The 20,323-nt window shown below is 36.0% G+C and overlaps 1 protein-coding gene across 1 annotated transcript; it reads right to left on the bottom strand.

Moving 5' to 3' along the window:
* Positions 1 to 5,480: 5,480 nt before the first annotated feature.
* Positions 5,481 to 19,247, bottom strand: LOC117326893. The gene is made up of 7 exons (XM_033883691.1): positions 18,853 to 19,247; positions 15,530 to 15,627; positions 11,516 to 11,575; positions 10,306 to 10,442; positions 7,982 to 8,005; positions 6,960 to 7,113; positions 5,481 to 6,623 (listed from the first exon to the last, which is right to left on the bottom strand). The coding sequence occupies exons 1-7, from the start codon at positions 18,914 to 18,916 to the stop codon at positions 6,483 to 6,485; spliced, it is 678 nt and encodes a 225-aa protein (XP_033739582.1). The 5' UTR covers positions 18,917 to 19,247; the 3' UTR covers positions 5,481 to 6,482.
* Positions 19,248 to 20,323: the final 1,076 nt, after the last annotated feature.

The following is a 20,323-nucleotide window of genomic DNA, read 5'->3' as shown; positions in this document are numbered from 1 at the left end:
TAGTTTTATCGCCTTTCTTGAAAACTGGTGTAACATTCGCTATCTTCCATAAAGAGGGATATATACTACAATCGATGGATTATTCTTGGACTCATTTTATCTGGACCAGAAGCTTTGGAAATATCTAACATATTGATTGCATCTTCAACATCTTGTTCAGTAATATTAATATTTTTAAGTTTTTTTATCAGGGGTATTTATATTACAGGGTAGTGTTATATTAGAGTCATCAATGGTTGATTGACTAATAAAGTAGGTATTAAAAATATCTGCTTTTTGTTTATTATCTCCATAGTATATATTATATGCGTCAGCGTTGGTATATGAGATGTTTTGGCTAAAAAATTTGTAAAAGTGTTAATCAATTTCCACCAGTCTCGTGTCGATGTCGACATACATTTTATCTTACCGGTTAACTTTAAAATATGTTCATTTTTTGCACTCCTAATAGCATCAATACATTTATTTCTTGCCTGTCTAAATTGTAGCCAATGATATGGATTTTGTGTACTTTTAGCTTTCCGATGTAATCGTTTCCGAACCCTTATTAATTTTCTAACTTCATTATGCACCCATAGTGGTTCATTTTGCCTTATTGTTACAGTTTTATTAGGAATATATCCTTTTGCAATGTTCAAAATTGTGGAATTAAAAAACCCAGCGAATTTATCAATTGTTAAATTTTCAAGTGGACTATTCCAGTCTATATCATTCAATCTATCACAAAACATTTTATAATCACCATTCATATTAAAAGTATTAAGACCAATATCTAAAAAAAGTGTAAATAGGACTGATATCTTGTCTCAGCAGGTAAAAAGGATTCGCCCACAACATTTTGGTTTGGTTTGTTTTTGTTTAACGTCCTATTAACAGCCAGGGTCATTTAAGGACGTGCCAGGTTTTGGAGGTGGAGGAAAGCCGGAGTACCCGGAGAAAAACCACCGTCCTACGGTCAGTACCTGGCAACTGCCCCACGTAGGTTTCGAACCCAGAGGTGGAGGGTTAGTGATAAAGTGTCGGGACACCTTAACCACTCGGCCACCGCGGCCCCCTCGCCCACAACAACTTCCTTTATAACATTTATATCATTTGTCATAAATATATCTAAAAGAGAGGAAGAATGTTCTGTAAAATGAGTAGGCTCGTCAACAAATTGAATGAAATTATATCGATACATTATGTCACTGATATGATGCGAATTATTAGCTAACTGATTTTCATTAAAATCACCTGTAATTAAAATATTGTCAGATTTATAATTAGCTACCATATCAATAGAATAATCTCTTAAATTCCAAATTTCATTTCCAGAGTTTGGAGGTCTATAAAAAAAATCACAGCATAATTATTCTATTGTTAAACTGTAGTTCTATCCAAATGCTTTCAAGATTATTTACTTCAAATTCCGAACGACGGATCGCAATAATACTTTTATCAACATATACGGCAATACCTCCGCCCACCCTATCTGACCGAGATTTTACAAATGGGTCATGAAATTTAGAATGGGAAAGATCGTGTGATGTTTCTGTATTTGGTGATAACCAAGTTTCAGTAAATGATAAATACATGTATCATATTGATATAGTTCACTAAAAATTATGTCTGTTTTTGGTAATAAACTCTGGACGTTGTAGTGCACTATCGATAAGTAGTTTTGGTTTAGAATGGATAAATCAGAAAGGGTGGACGTTCGGGACCAGGGTTACTTTCAATATCGCCACAGCGAAGGAGTAATTTTAGAAAACATACCAGAAAAAATATACCAGGCACAGTAAGTAAACTTTCAATTAAGGATTGAATCTTGATTTGGTCGATTTCATGGGGTCATGAATTGAGTTGTTCTTGAGACAAATTCAACATGAACTGCTCTTCGCAGTTCATGTTGAATTTGTCTCAAGAGCAGCTCAATTCCTGACCCCATGAAATCGACCAAATCAAGATTCAATCCTTATATTTCAATTGTGTTTTTTTTTTTCGAATAAAAAAGTCGGTCTAGATATTAATGTCTCGTAGCTTGTGCAAGTCTAAATGCGGAAAAGTCTAGTTGGTCGAGTAAAATAGTCCGCCATTTTAGTATTAAAAAACAATATTACTTTGTCAAAATAGAAGAATTTAGCATATCTGGTCTCATAAAATACAAGAATACATTATAATTTGATAATTTTAATAATTATTCCATGTTTATAACAACAATGTAGAAAAAGTGAAATCGTTCCGCGGAAGGATTTTAACCATGTATTCATACGCACTGATCAGTGTTAATCTGGTCAAATTCATGAGCAAATGAAACAGATTAAGTTTGGTAGTTTCATTGAGTCCAACTAGAGTAGAAATTGAAATATTAACACATGCAAAGACAAGGTCAGGGTACGATCCATAACGTGAAAGGGAGAAATAAAGACATGAAAATAATACCAGTATATAGGATACAATATACTTCAAAATAGGAAGTGTATGTACAAGGTGTATAGTATCAGAATATTTATCCAACTTCTTAACAGTACACATGTTTAAGGAATCAATAAGCACATAAAGAATAACTATTATAGGTAGCGCATTGATTTTGTAAACAAAAAATAAATTGGTCGCTAATACAAAAAGTAGGTCTATTTGTTTGCTCAAAGGTAACCGACTTGACCTCGCATGATACAAACCGATACTGAAACGGTAGGGAAAATAATCAACAGGCAATGGCATTATGTAATATGATAGGCATAGTAAGGATATCTCCGTGTCCAAATGTATTCAGTTTGCAGAAGACAAGGTTCACGTGATAAAACATAGTGCCACTGAGTAATAAAGTAAATAGAGTTTAGTAGTACAAATTACTTCTCAATAGGAATATGAAAGTAGGTTTCATAAGTCACCACAGTACAATAACATAAGTAACAAAACCTTAAAATTGAAATGGAAATTGTTATATTACATCGGGTAGGCATCTAGTATTGAGGGGGGAAATGATTGTAATTTGGCCTGCTGTTTACTTAACAGACAGCCATATGTGTACATTATATCACATTTGGCGGGTGCAAAATAGTAAGTGGTAATTCGCCATATATACATGTACATGTATATAGCCGCTAAAACGCTTATGCACGTGTACCATGCCACTTACACAGCGACGCATGTAAAGGTTACATGCTAGTCATATAGACACACATTCACACAATCACTCACCTACAATAATCATATACAGACATCGGCATACATATACACACATGCATTCATTAGCTAACATATGCACACATGCATTCATTAGCTAACATATACACACATGCATTCATCAGCACACCTATACACACATGCATTCATCACCACACCTATACACACATGCATTCATCAGCACACCTATACACACATGCATTCAACACACCTATACACACATGCATTCATCACCACACCTATACACACACGCATTCATCAGCACACCTATACACACATGCATTCATCAGCACACCTATACACACATGCATTCATCAGCACACCTATACATACATTGATAATTAGAGACATTGTAATTCATGTATCAAATGCTTACGAAAAACAGCGCAATAAAGTTTGATGAGAAAATACAATATCATTAGAATCTCCAAGACAAAATCAATGGTTAATACCATCAACATCATGTTAGTCACTAGACATATATACATATATATGTGACGTCATAATATATGTGACGTCATAATAAGATGTGCGTCACTAAATAAGATACAGTAAGTATGTTGCATTTCCACTGATGAAAGTAATGAGTAACATAAAGTACACGTACTTATGTACACGGATATGCACATTGACAATTTAAAAAAAAGACATTAGATATATACTAGATAAGAGAATACAAAATAATATAGATATCACTGAAACTGATCAATGATTATTGAAGTCATTAGCATGTACGTCACCAGATTATTGTGTAATGTAATATGTTACAATCAATATCTTGAACACCAATAGATATATGTATATGTGACGTCATGTGATTACAGGTAAGTACGTTACAATCAATATCATGAACGCCAATATATTCATATATTGTGACGTCATATGTGATTACAGGTAGGGGGGGGGGGGGGGGATTTTAAGCTAGCCCCCAAAACGTCTGAAAATGTGCTATACACACTAGGGGTGGTCCAAATACATGTAGACTGTAAGTAATTCTCAAGTCCATATGCTCGTTCGTGTATCTGATGCTCTGATTAGCCACCAGAGGTCCAGAAGACTGCAACACGCCTGGTTTCCCGACCCGAAAGAGGAAGTGCATTACACCGATGCTTTATCCGTTGCATTGGCTACGTACTGGTGCGTTTCAGGTCACAGTACAAGATTTAGATGTACACACACAAGGCAATAAAAGGAAAACCTACGGAGTATTTACGGGAACTTGTCACTCTCCACCAGCCAGCCGTCACGACCACTTCGATCGGAGACAGAATCATTGTTATGCGTTCCTAACTATTGTACTTTGACTTTTGGTAACCAGTGCTTTGGACAGGTAGGGTTTATCGCCCCGCGAACAGCTAGGATCATTTTGAAGCGGGGTCTCCTTGTAGTAGCTGGTGACTAACTCGCTGAACAATATACGAGAGGCCCGTCGTATGCCATCCAGAACAATAAGGATGAGGGTCTTACCCAGGACAAGACCATGACAGTACAGACTGGCCCGTTTCTTAGCTTCCCACGAAACACAGTTCACGAGAAATTGTGAAACTTTCAACGACGACCACCTACATTGTAAAAAAAAACGACTGATGTATCTGTTGAGTAGATCATGAAATACAACTGTATCTTGTGCGATGTCTACTTGCAGCAGATGCACGTATTGCGTTATTATTATACAACAAATCTGTGAACTGTGAATACGCCCGTGCTTAGTGTTAGGTGTGTTGTGTTTGCATTTTACCAATTTCTCGAAAGTTTTTTTTATATTGCATTTTAAGTTATACGCTGTACCTTTTAAAAAAAGTTTTCCATTTGGAAACCATATTAGAAATCAATTTTAGCTCCACTGGTCTTCGAAGGACTGGTTAGCTTATGCCATGGCGCAGCGTCCGTCGTCCATCCGTCCTCAGTCAATTTTTCTTTCCTTTGTTGTTGTTGTTGTTGTTGTTGTTGTTGTTTTGTTTTTTTAAATTGCTTGTAGTTTTACCACTGTATTAACGACGACTGAATGGATTTTGACCAGATTTGATCAGAAACATCCTTGTGGAAGTGAAACTTTTGCATGAATAATGACCCCGGTGTCCTTGGGGAAGGATATATCCGGAGAGGTTGGGCCAAGTGGCGGAAATAGGATTAATTTCTTTGAACTGCTACTAAGGTGTTTTCAGATTATCACCGAAATATCCAGGTGAATAGTGCAGGCCCTTTGGGCCTCTTGTTTTCCCACATGAATTAGAGATACATATGCACAGGAAAACAGGCCGTAAAACGTATCATTTTTCCTTAAGCTAGTTCATCAAAAACAAATCGAGACATTTTTATCATTACATGAATCGACATTTTAATTCTTTGATACAAATTACTCTCATAACATTTTGATGAAAAGAACATCATTCGGTGAACCGCTTTACCTCTCGGACATGGTCCGACTGGTTTTCCAATTGGAACGCCTTTATCAATGAACAAGTATCACTGAGCACGTGACTGTCAATCGGAACACCTCGAGAGTTTCCTGCGGAAGGCACGAATGAGTCCGATACTACGTAAGGCACAGTCGTAGTAATTGTACAATAACTCATCTTTGCTGAACTTGAAAAAAGATATTTACAAATTGTTTATTTAGCACGTACTTGGTAAAACGTTATCATGTAAACTAATACTATATACATTGTGCATATATTTGATTGTCTGAAACTTTACATGAGGGAATCACAGCACCATCACATTCAAACTGTTTTATGATCAATATAGCTAAGAAAAAGAGGTCATCATGATGCTGAAATCTTTGATTCCCATCTTTGATTTAAAGATTACCTACGATATAACTGTATTCTGTGACGTCAAACCATCTCACATAGTCCTTTTCAACCAAACGCTTGATTACTACGCATTCTTTGTGTGGCGTAGCATGTGCAGTCAACAAGGGTCTCGATAACAGTGACTCATCCGCTTCTTAGCGAGATTTAAAGATAAAATGTCGCCTTGTTGCGTTTTTAAACCGCGCAACAAGGGGTCATCACGACAAAGCGCCAACAACGCCAAAACGATATTTTACAAAGCCAACACGTCAATATGCCAAAACGCCAGCACGACATTTCATCGCGCCAACACGCTATTGCGACAATAATTCCATAGTCCAATCGCCAGGAGCTCGATAAAGGAAGGCACTCTTGAATTGCGAATTTGTATTTGCCAAGACACACCAGTTGTTTTTCTACTGGACAAGTCCATTCGGTATCGACCCGAAAAAGGGAGGCATGATCACTATCCCTTGTACCGATACAACCGGTACGAACACAAAAGGAAGGCACATTTGGCTAAGTATTAAGCAATGTGAATATCTTTTCCTTGTCTACATCCCGTTTGTCTTCTGTATTTTTCTTCTTTTTGTGTATTCTCTCTGGGTACGGTATACTGTAGAAAGTCAGACTATTTAGCACCTCGTCGTTTTCGTTCTCCTGAAATTCATAAAGAATTTTTTTTTTTCTTTTAATTCAATTTTTCAAGTTCAAATTGTACGAGCAGCAAAGCTTTGACTACTACTATTATAGCATTTACTCTGATCTATTCTTAGATAAGTTGGGTAAATGCGTGTACGAAAACAAGTAAACTGTTCAAAGCTACACTGACGTATTCCCTATCATTTTAACCTTTGACATGATTTCGCGACCTTGACATGGTTACACAAGATCACAAAGCATATCTTGTTCAAAGCATTATATAAGATTTAAAGGAGATGACGCCATTATTGCGATGTGGTGGAATTAAAGTGATGGAAAAGTTCTGAGAGTTACCTGGCGCCGAGAGGATCGTGTACACGCCCGATAAAGCGCGCGACAAAGCTCAATAATACACATGATTCCCACCACTATATACAAGTAGATGAGCGCATGTGCTGTATCCCGTGCTGAGAACAGCATGTCACAATCCACGGCAGATATGCTTTCACTGAAAGTATAAAAAGCAATATTTATGGTGTTCCGTTAGTGCCAAATTTCCAATATCGCTCCTTCGCTCCTTCGACCTTAACGGAAAGGAGCGAAAACACGATGGCGAAGGAGCGAAAAGGCGAGGAGGCGAAGAAGCGGAAATACAATGGCGAAGGAGCGATGGAACTTCGCTCCTTCGCCATCGTATTTTCGCTCCTTCGCCTCTTCGTTCATTCGCTCCTTCGCCATCGTGTTTTCGCTCCTTCGTCATCGTGTTTTCGCTCCTTCGCGTTTAGGTCGAAGGAGCGAAGGAGCGAAGGAGCTTAATGAAAATAGTAAAATCAATCTTGATGTAGTGGTCATGTACTCTAGAGATTCACGAACATACAGACATACAGACTATATAGATAGTTTTCATTTTAAAATATGTATTTTTTCATGTTTTTTATAAAAAAAAATGGAAAAACATTAGTCTCATATTTCTATTTTCTATATTTTTTTAAATGAAGGAGGATTGATGCATATATGGAATTCCCAATTTCAGGAAAATTTGAACCACTATGGGTTAACTGTATGTAAAGCAGATAGTGTGCGGCCAATTTGTGTAAAAATCAAATATTGATATATTTCATTGAAATATAAAAAAAAAGTTTTTGTGTATATATACCAATGTTATAATGTACAGTATAGAAAGTACCTTGAATACATGTAAGTTGTATAATATTTGCCCAATCCTCTTGCTAAGAAAAGGCAATGAAATATTTTAAATCAAATCAAACGAAATATTTTAACACAATATTTGACATCATCATTCGGAACTCCTTGTCATCCTAGGTTTGCAGACGAATGAGAGATGTTCCGATCGTAAACCAGCTTCAAATACTTACGGAAGTTTGACGTCACTTCTCTCACTGAAATACAAAAGCAAAATTATTTTTAAAAAAAATGGAAATTAAGAAACATAAACTTAAATATCTGACAAAAATATGAATCACCTGGTAAGTAAGAAGACGAATGAAAAAAAAAGTTATCTGTATATATTTTACAACCATTGCGAAACAAGTTATACTTATTACCAGCATAAATTAATCACTCTTTTAGGCCCGAATGGAAGCGCGAGAGGAGTGTTACTGTGGGAGGAAACCGAATTTTCTGGAGGAAACCCACGTGGTCAGGTCAGGTGACCCCATACTTTTTTTCAAGTCCGATCGGGGAATCGAGCCCCGACCGCCAAGGTGAAAGGCAAGTGTGTTACCACTATCCCATCCGACCACCCAAGACAAAAAAGAAGACGAATACTAGCCAGATAAAATACATCTTATATACAGCCTGAAAAAAAACGGTAGGTTGGGGTAACAATAATTCATAATTTCAAGGACCGCAACTCTGGCTAACTTGCGCAACATTATATTACAGGAATAATACACTCGGCTAACATCGGCTGATTCCGGCACCCTTTCCTGATAGGTACGGAATCTGCCGAGATGTGACGAGTGCAATAATGGTGTCACCAATAATGGTGTCAGAACTGTCACGATTCTCGTCGGTGTGGTGGTATATCAGTTTTTTATCAGAAGGCAAAAATCGTGTACATTGTACTATAAATACTTTTTTTTTAAATAAGTTGATCCGTCTTATAAACACACTCATAATGTTGATGAACTTTGAACTCAACATTGAGGTGCAGTACATTGTACTCGCTTGTACCATCCAAATAATACGTTTTTGTAATATTTGTACTTTAAAAACACGTATTAGCATTGTTTATTCTGAGGACAAAATTTCACTGACGATATTTTGCTATACATGGAATTTTAAATTGGTTGGTTCATTGTGTATTAACCGAAACAGTTTGCCTAATTGTCAAGATCCAATATAGACACGACCCTGTGTACCCAAGCGGCTCCGTATGTCTAGTTTGCACTAATGTGAACGTAGAGCTTAGAAGGTATGTCATTAAACTTTTCAAAGAACGTTAACTTACTTTTTTAAACCAATTGTTTGTGTCAAAATCAATACATGTAAGTGATTATAGCAGGTTTGACCCCCCGCAGACGGACCGGTAAACGGCACATCTCCGATCACAAAATAAACTTCAGTACACGTTTCTATGTGACAAAATTAGAGGCTTTCCGACTTTATTTCTTGAAAACAATTACAGAATATGTATTTAAAAGACGTTTTAAAACTCAACCTGAGAGGGAAATGTATGGAATATAACGGCAAATCTTCTTTGTAAATCGCCGCTGCCTTTGAAGTTATCACTGTGCGGCACTGTGCACGTGCTTGTTTCTTTGATGTGTCAATCAAATTAGACTCGACTTTATAGCGAAGACTTATTGCGGGTTACGATTAAATAAATAATATTTAAAAAATGAGGTTTTAATATCACTTTTCAGCGTTTTATAAGGAAAATAAAATGAAAAAACTCAACAATTCCAACAATCTGTCATGTGTAAAAAATCTTTTTCTATTAGCCAATTTTTCTTATCTCTCTGCGGGCAAGCCTCTTTAAAGAAACACTTTACACTATTTTAAGTACATGTATTTTTTTCTGTTATTGATTGTTTCAGAATATTGATCTAATATAAACCTCTATTATGGATCAATTTCACTGTATGTTAAAACGACTCGAAATTTGTATAAATTTGTTTCTTTATTTTGTATTGAATGGGTCCAGTGCTTTACTTTTTACCTTAACGCCCACTTAAAAAACCTGCCCTCAGGCATACAGTTTACATTATCAAAATCAATTATATTATCGAATAAATCTTCTAAATATCTGGCAGTCTTGCAGGTGAATATATTTGTTAGCACAGGGACTTGAGAACCAGAGACATGCATGTTTGAAGCTGACTATGAACGTTCTAGGAGCTTAAAGGTGATTTAATCGCTATCGAAACAATTTCTTTTTTTACCAAGGGTAGATTAACCCTCCAGAGATGCATACTACGACACCCCAGGACGTTTCTAATGATAGGAAATAGTATTTTTTATCAAATATGAATTTGATCTAATCTCCAAAAACATGTAATATCACTTCACACATAAGGTAAGATCCGAGCATGTACCAGGGATTATTTCACATGCCCCTGTGCTCAATACAAAAAAAAAATCTTGCACTTTTCAGATGTTTCTTCGGACACTTATGCCCGAACAATTATTTGAATAAGACATGTTTATTTTGAAATTAATTCTTATCAATACATACCTGCACGTGCATACGGAAGTGACGTTAGTTTGGACACACTCGTCATATCCGGGAAGGTAGACGGTGTCTTGTAGAGCAAGAAAGGCCGTTATGGAAGCGATCATCATGACACTCTCAATAGATATCTGTAAGTTCGTCTGGAATTTTGTTTAAACAAAATATTAATTGTACACTTTAACTGGATCTTTTAACTTCATAAGAAAATGTTTTGACGTCATCTATAGCCTGAGTTCTTATCTGGTGTCAATCATTAATTTGTATGCATATAATTTTGTGAAACGTACTATATTTAGTAAATTCTGTCAATTGGTCTATTCTATTTCTTCTAGTTATTCAATTATTTGAAATATCGATCAAAAATTACACATTTACAGATACACCAGTATGCAATGCACAGTATTATAGAACTAGGATGTGGCTCAGTGGTGTAAGCTGCGGGTATTGTAAGGCAAATACGTAGATCGTGAGTTCGAAGCCCGGTCAGGGCACGAGTCATTAATTGTCTTCCTTCGTCATTTGCGTTAATATGTTATATACATATATACTAGCATAGAAAATATCGACGTTACTTCTTTTCCCACAACCGAGCAAACCTCCGCGAAAGCAAATTAAGTGAAAGAAAATACCGTTTCTCTACGTAACTATTAAACGACTAAAACTAGATGGACTAAATTTTGTTGCCACTCTTTGATATATGAATCCAAAACAATTTGTTTTGCTGTGTCTGTAGTATAACCTTTTTCAAAGATATTACGGATGAAATAATGTGTGCTACCGTACCAAGATATTTAGATATATTTAAAAACAATTCCCTATTAAACCTGTCATCTATGATTTGTGTATAGTCCCTGTAGTGATACGGCAATCTGGTTTTAACCTATTATTGAAAGAAATGACAATTGCGACATATCGGACCATTCCGTAAAGGAGTAGACTTGGCGGAATTTGCCGAGTGCTGCGCTTCATGACAATTTGTACTAATATAGGTACATTTTCAATTCATTTAGATTTAAACATATTACATGTGTATCTAGCTGTTATAAGCAGAAATTGGGCATTAGTTTTCCAACTTCTACTAAGTCCTTTCCCAATTGAATTTTACAATATACATTTCTTTCACTGGGGCCACTGTCACACGTGCAATCCAGAAGGTCTAAAGTCCTAATCATGTATGTAAAGATTAAATAGGTAGCATTTCAGTAATACGTACCACCCAGGACGAGTCGTTGTGTAGCAAACCAAGCAATCCCGCCAAACCTGTCGATATGAACTGCAACGAAAGTGAAGATTTGTATGGCGAGGGTTAAATTTGATGTTAGTCAATCAAAATAAATAAATCAATAAATAAATAAATAAATAAAACATACATTTTGTTTTTGTTTTTGTTTTATTTATTTATTTATTTATTTATTTATCTATTTATTTATTTATTTATTTTGATTGATTAACATCAAAAGAAAACACCTAGTAACGTCCGGGCTGTACAGTCATCGTTTAAGAAATAAAGATTAAACTAACGTCCTATTATATATATAATTAGCAGCTATGGTAATTTAAGGACGTCCATGATGAATGTCGACATTCGTAGTTGGTTATGGATTCGCATTCGTACACAGTGAAGGTCAACATTTGTACACAGTGAAGGTCAACATTCGTACACAGTGAAGGTCAACATTCGTACACCGTGAATGTCAACATTCGTACACAGTGAAGGTCAACATTCGTACACAGTGAAGGTCAATATTCGTACACGGTGAAGGTCAGCATTTGTACTTGGTGAAGGTCAGAATTCGTAATTGGTGAAGGTCAGAATTTGTACTTGGTGAAGGTCAACATTCAAACACGGTGAAGGTCAACATTTGTACATGGTGAAGGTCAGCATTCGTACACCGTGAATGTCAACATTCGTACACAGTGAAGGTCAACATTCGTACACAGTGAAGGTCAATATTCGTACACGGTGAAGGTCAGCATTTGTACTTGGTGAAGGTCAGAATTCGTAATTGGTGAAGGTCAGAATTTGTACTTGGTGAAGGTCAGCATTTGTACTTGGTGAAGGTCAACATTCGTACACGGTGAAGGTCAACATTTGTACATGGTGAAGGTCAGCATTTGTACACGGTGAAGGTCAACATTTGTGCTTGGTGAAGGTCAGCATTTGTACACGGTGAAGGTCAACATTTGTAATTGGTGATAGTCAACATTAATGTACATTGTGAAGGTCAGCATTTGTACATGGTAAAGGTCAGCATTTGTACTTGGTGAAGGTCAACATCCGTACACGGTGAAGGTCAACATTTGTACATGGTGAAGGTCAACATTTGTACTTGGTGAAGGTCAACATTTGTGCACGGTGAAGGTCAATATTCGTTCACTGTGAAGGCCAACATTCGTACACGGTGAAGGTCAATATTCGTTCAATGTGAAGGCTAACAGTCGTACGCGGTGAAGGTCAATATTCGTTCACTGTGAAGGCCAACATTCGTACGCGATGAAGGTCAATATTCGTTCATTGTGAAGGCCAACAGTCGTACTTGGTGAAGGTTATCTTGAACCCATATTCTGACACACAAAACGGAGAGAACTTTGAAGTCCGAATTATTGTAGATTTAATTAGTTATGATATAGTTATGAATATAACTGTTATATAGTTAAAATTAGAATCACCGCTTCAATACAAACTCGTAGAAATCAATTTTACATGATGTCCTAAAGTTTCCCAATAATTCTATCAGCACGCATTAAATCCACCTCTCGCGTCATCAATACTATCCCGTGTAGTCACCAAACCTGAGTTCCATCAACATGGAATTTGTATACCTACCGAAATCAATTTATGATACAATATGTGTTTCCCTATTGTCTAACGCACAGATGTACATGAATCTATTTATGAGTTGAACCAACAAGATGGCTTTAACCGATTACGCCACAACTCGGAACCCGTACTATAAAGTACTATCAGCTTAATTGTACTGTTCATGATCAATTTAAAATATTCCATTCTGATTTTTTGTTCATATTGTGATAAGTTAATACCATATGTATCTAATTTTACTATTTAGAATTTCAGACCTGATACATTGAATTTCAAGCGTTATTGGATTTTTTTTTAAATGTCAGTACAATATTTATCTGTGTAATCCATTATTAAGCTAACTATGCTATACAAAATGAACATATGCTGAACAACGGCTTGACTCTCCATTACAAGTATTGAAAAAAGGTCACAGCGAAACCTAGTGTAATGGATATCATTGTTTGTTCTAGAACTGATGAAATGTACATCGAAATCAATATCACTTCTGACCCGTTTCTTGTTTTTGGATATAATTATGGTATTATATGTACATACTTTGATATGCGATATATCGTAATTTTTTCTTGGGCATCTTTTAGATAAAACACTGTACCTTAAGTAATGACATATCTAGATTTGCGCGTGATTTACACGATATAAATATATATTAAATTACACAAGATTAACAGTATCAAAATTCACACAAAAAAACATCAAATGTACTGAAACAGAAAATTTCTTGTTTTATAACTTAGATCAGAACAGGGAACATTCAGAGCAGATGAACTGAAATTCAGAAGCGGCGTTCATGCTAACAATCTAATTATAATATATAGATGCTCATTCTCACTACGTTACATGAACATCTAACAACATCGCATAAGGGGTCACGTTCTGGTGACCTTTGTTATCTCAATATTTCACTTTCAGGTCGAATTGTCAATGTTTTGATATCATCGATCTCACCCACACATCATGCATCTGATATTAACCAATTCGGTACAACTGTATATAGCTTTAGCTTAGTTGGACGAAATGACTTGAAACAGATGAACAGATTATGCCAAGCTTTGCACACTATTCATGCTATTTCGCTCATACGGAATTCCTTTTCAAGATTCTGTAAGCAGTAATTTGATTGGTTAATCTAAAAGGTCATCCTGACGTGACCCTTATGCGATGTCGTTAGATGTTCATGTAACGTATATGTAGTGAGAATGATCACCTATGTTATTATATTAGATTGTCATGCTTAGACTACGATCTTCAGCAATATGCCATCGTCCTGTATTGATTTAAACATATTTTATTTGTAATTTACAATTTGTTACAAAGGGATTGGGCACAAGTTTTCCAATTTATATTAAGCCCTCTCCCGATACAATTTTACATTGAGAGAAAATTCACATGATGGCAGTTTTATTTACATATTTACAATCTAATTTTATAAGAAATAGAGAGAAAGAGAGAGAGAGAGAGAGACAGAAGGGGAGGGAGACGGAGAGAGTGACGGAGAGAAAGGGGAAGAGAGAGGGAGTTAGAGGGGGAAAGATGAGAGAGAGAGAGAGACAGAGAGAGTCCTGTATTGTCATATCAACACAATTAGGTAATTTAAGGACGAAGTCCATGAATTATGTCGCCACTGACAGGTGCTTTTAAGTGCCACTATAGCGAAATGTCACATCTTTACACGTGGTCGCATGATACCACAAACAAAGCAGAGAGCGTGCGCAGCAAGAATCGATCCAGAACCTTCCTCACAGGGCCGAACGCCCAATTCAACACTAACAGTGAGGCAGTGCCAAGGGAAACAAAAAAGAAGAAAATTGTTTAGAAAGAAGAGAAAAGATAAGATCCAAATTTAGTAGCTTCTTATGAATTCTGTAATGGGTGACACCCGCAATGGGTGACAGCAGCTGCAATTCTCACACCCTACCAGCATGGCAAATTAATTGGTTGAATCTTATTGACTGACCGCGAAATTTACTTCTTCACCGTCAAATGTCTATATGCTTTTTACTGCAAATATTTAAACTATTTTACAGTATGCATAACAAACTGTATATAATCGACCCATGACTAAGCCAACATCAAAATTGACAGGTTGTATATTTCTGTCAAGACAAGAATGAAATCCGCATGCTATCATCAAAATTGACAGGTTGTATATTTCTGTCAAGACAAGAATGAAATCCACATGCTATCATCGAAATTAGTAAGTTGTATATTTCTGTCAATACAGAATGAAATACACATGCTAAATCATGTTTCTGTTGATGAAATCGATTAATAATCAATTTCCAATTAATTGTTTTGTTTTTCCCATCTTCATACATGCTAACGTGTTCAGACTTCTTCAGCATTTATCTATTTATTTATTCATCACTAAATTCTTAATTAATGGAAAGATAAGTTAATACGTACCGATACCGCGGAGAATAACATGATGAGCCCTTTTATACTCCTATCCTGGAAGAGCGGGCCTTGGGATACGTACTCGATAAGGATACATACAGTCGTACCTGGAAAAAGGTATTCAATGTGAGAATCGCTCAAAAATATATGTTTAGCAATGAAAGTGACGTCATGAAGTAGAAATTATGTTAATTATGTTATCATAATTAAAACTCGGAATGGAGTGTTTACGATAGATTGTGTTATGATCTTGTGTCTGATCCGTATTTTCTTTGCCCTTAAACAACTTCGCTGGCCAATGGTGTTCTATATGCTTCGCCCCTTATGATGTTCAGTATTCTACTTACATTTTCACCGGTGGAAATGAAAGTATCGTATTGAATACAATACAATGTAATTGGATAGCAAATGTGTACTCTGTAAAGTCGTTCAAACGCTGGAGACCGAGGATTTATAACATCCAACCTCTCAAATAAAGAGAGTTGCAAGTTTTATACAAGGACCAACCAACCAATTGTTTTTCCATAGACTTTAGTGTTAACGTTTTGGAGTATATCATTAAAATTCTTGAATTCAATATGGCAATTATGGTTTATAACAAAAGTTTAGGGTCTCATACAATTTATAACACCTAATCAAAAAAAAAGTTGGGCTCTTCAGCTCAAATTTTCTCCAGGGTAGCCATTTTGAAAATTCTCAAAAATCTTAAAAATGTTTACCTGTTAATTATTATTACTTGAACTTTTGGGAAAAAAATCAATCGGACTTACGAAATTTATATCAACATTTCTTATTGATAGTTACCTCTCAAGCTACATATTTATTTTCTCACTTCATAACATACTGGCCAATCAGTGGCTGCCACACATTTTATCCTTGGCTCAACTTTCTGTGTACAGGGGCTGTTTCAAAAATATATTTTTCCAATCGGTTGGTTGTTCCCTTTAAACGCCAAGTTCATTCCAGTTAAAAAACAACACTTTTTTTAGAATCTAGTTTGACGAATATAAGACTCGTTTTTTACGGATCAGTGCTACGATGCACGTGCCATAGAGAGACAAAGGAAATACCATACCTGCTTTATGCATATACAGGTGTGTCGCACCAGTTATTTCTATGTATTCGAATCAATATCATCTCTATAATTCATGAGGTATGTTCGCTCAGATCGCTACATGTTCTGCATCACTAGCACATGATATATTTGTATGAAGTTGATAACCCGGCAAAGGTATATTATATAATGTATACAGGTACAACGATAATATATATAGCGAGAAAAAAGTTTTTGTCCATGTAAAGTTGGATATATCAAATTCCTGTCACCTGGATTTTGAGATATTTTGGCAGATTTGATTCCTGTGACCTTGAATTTGAGGTCAATGTGTTCACTCAAGCATGCTACAGGCCAATTAGCAGCTTTCTATTTGCGTTGGTCCTCCAGAAAACATTTAATCTTTTTTTTAGCATGCTTTATGCCCAATATCATGCCTTTGGGCCTTTTGGTTAATGAGAAGAAGTCATTTAAACATTTTAGCATATTTTTCCCCTGTGACCTTGAATGCTACAGGCCAAATATCGGGTCTCTGGGCCTCTTGGTTATTGAGTAGAAGCCGTTTAAAGATTTAAGCATATTTGACCCCTGGGACCTTGAATAAAGTTCAAGGTTATTCATTTGAACAATGTTGATAGCCCTTTCCACCAGCATACAATACATTCAATATCAGGTCTCTAGGCCTCTTGGTTATTGAGAAGAAATTGTTTATAGATTTCAGCATATTTGACCCCTATGACCTTAAATGAAGGTCAATCTTTATAGCCCTTCCCCCGAGTAGCTAGATGCCCAATATCAGGTCTCTATGCCTCTTGGTTATTGGGAAGAAGTTGTTGAAAGATTTTAGCATTTTGACCTCTATGACCTTAAATGATGATCAAGGTCATTCATTTGAACAATCTTTATAGCCCTTCCCCCGGGCATGCTATACACTGTATGTCCAATATCAGGTCTCTAGGCCTCTTAGCTATTGAGAAGAAGTCGAAAATGTAAATTGTTTACGAACAGACGACGGACGACGCACAAAAGGCGATTAGAAAAGGTCGATTATTTAAATTTCATAGATTGTTTCTTTTCTTTTTCGTCTTTTATGCTAAGGATACCCAGAGCAAACAAAATAGTTAGTTTTCATTTCAAAAAGATCAACATAGATTTTCAGATTTTATATTTAATTAAATAAAGATGACTTATTGTACTTTATATAAGTAATTACATAATTATCAAACTGGGTATGTAAGTAATAAGAAACAAATAAAAAAATGTTCAGTCCGCCTGAAGAAGCCTGAGAGGGCAGAAAGGCCTAGCCGAAAAGTTTTGTTTTTGTTACTTTTTATTCGTTAACCTTCGCAAGGACAGATTCCTCTTTCTTATGTTTAATATAAGTAATATTATATACTTAGCGCAAAGCGCCAGTCATTCAAAATTCTCTAGTATTTACCTGAACAATTATTACGTACCATGTGATTTCATATCTATGAGTAACTTTTCAAATCCCTATACATGAATGCTTCTGAATTTTCATAATTTTGAAAAATAATCTGATCAAACACAATCTGATTAAAATCCTATCTTGATTTGCGCTCCGGTTTCGCAAACTAAACTCCGATGCGAACGGACAGCCATGTGTACAGTGTTTACGGAACGGAAGCGCAAATCAATGAATTTTCTCATGTAAGCTAACAATGCTTTATACAAATAATCCCAGATGTCGTTCACATACTGTGACTAGAATCACCTAATAATATATACATGTGTTACCCTTCTTACGGTTTTTAGTAAAGATCACAGAGTGCAATGTTTCAAACGGTCTGCGAGAAGTTATACAAAATATTCGGTTCTTTGACCACCTTACGTATACGCGAAGTCAGAAAGATAATTCCATAAAACTGTCCTGTCAAATGACAATTTGCCTTCCTGGAGGAGTTTGGTTCCGAACTCCGGTACCAACCAGTTAAGCCTTGCATATCCCAGCTCGGAGCTTGTCACCAGTTCTTGGATTCGGATAAGTAAGAAGGCGACTGATTGCTGTCCAAGTCGTGAGGTGCCACTGAATTTCGAAATAGCACTAGCTAGAGGAAAGTTATTTTAAAATATGTGTACAATATATTTAGAGAGAGAGAGAGAGAGAGAGACAGACAGACAGACAGACAGACAGACAGACAGACAGACAGAGAGAGAGAGACAGAGAGACAGACAGACAGAGAGAGAGAGAGAGACAGAGAGAGCAAGAGAGACAGAGAGAGAGAGAGACAGAGAGAGAGGATATTCCATAGCTTACCTCCGCCGATGATTGTCATTGAAATCATGAAGGAGAGTGTACAACATACACTACATTTGCCCATCAGGTTGATGAAAATCAATCTTTTCTATGTAATATACATCACATCTTAACACATGTACAGGTGTCGTGTCTTAATACCGTCTTAGAGCAGAAACACATGTTCGTATGTAAACTTACACAGCACACACACTTATAAACGACGAAGAAAAGTCATATATCCGTGAAGTTTAACTGAAACTAACTTAAACAGAACGAATTAATCAATTATTAACAATTTTGAGGAATCTCTGCACTCGACATGTTCCAACAGCGGTCTTTACCGTGACCCTCTGCTTATAAACAATTCAGCTCGCGCGCGCGAGACAGATCTATATAAGAGTCGGGAAAAATACACAAAGCGGATAGTTAAATGTCGATTTCCAAATCAGTTTACTCAACTATGCTATCATTGATGAAAATAGCCGCCGTTACATACACACGGTTCATTTGTTTGTATAAATAATAAAGACTGGCCATTGGTTATGTATGAAGAAAGCGTGACACTTAGTCATGTGATATATATTAAACGGTTTAAAGATCCATACATCAAGTTTACCGGGTTTAGTCAACTTAATTAACATTTACAATTTCAAAATACGTCTTGAAAGCATGGTAAACTTTCGATAATTTGATTACGTTGTTCAATGGATGGACTTTGAATTCATAACATCTTGTATTATTTTAAGTTTTATTGATTATTTTGTAAAACATGAATAACAATTTCGCACATGATAATCTTCAAGCTGTCTAAAGGTATTGTACCATAGCGGGCTCTCTGAGTTCCAAAGTGAAATATTTTTAAAGCTGACGATCGGAGGACCCTGCACCTCTTTTGTGATACAGTTTGATATATGTATGCTATCTTACCTTTAAAAGGCTCCATTTCAGTTGCGCTTTGTGTGTGATGGGTAGATTCATATAGATTTAATATTGAAATGTGATCCACGTATATCAATGCATTTCCCCTCAAGAGACCGTACATGTTGAAAGCTCTTTCAAAATCCGAAACATTGGCAAATGATTCATGTATGATTTTCATGATTTTCGCGATTGGTCTAGTTGTGATTTGTGTAATTTTCGTGATTTGTGTGATTTTCATGACTTTTTATGATTTTTGTTATTTGTGTAGTTATGATATTTGTGATTTTAGTGATTGGTGTGATTTTCGTGATTTGTGTAGTTGTGATTTGTATAACTTTCATGATTTGTGTGATCGTCAAGATTTTTGTGATTGACATGATTTGTGTAGTTCTGATATGTGTTATTTACGTAGCTGATGTTTCTGATTTTCGTGATTAGTGATTGTTGTGATTTTCGTGATTGTTGTGATTTTCGTGATTTGTATGACTTTCTAAATTTGTGTGATCGTCATGATTTTTTGTGATTGGTGTGATTTTCCTGATTTGTGTGATTGTTGTAATTTTTTGGG

This window comes from Pecten maximus, chromosome 5 (assembly GCF_902652985.1).
Source record: "Pecten maximus chromosome 5, xPecMax1.1, whole genome shotgun sequence".
Taxonomy (NCBI): Eukaryota; Metazoa; Mollusca; class Bivalvia; order Pectinida; family Pectinidae; genus Pecten; species Pecten maximus.
The sequence above is the reverse complement of the archived record's forward strand: the minus strand, read 5'-3'. Positions and strand labels throughout refer to the sequence as shown.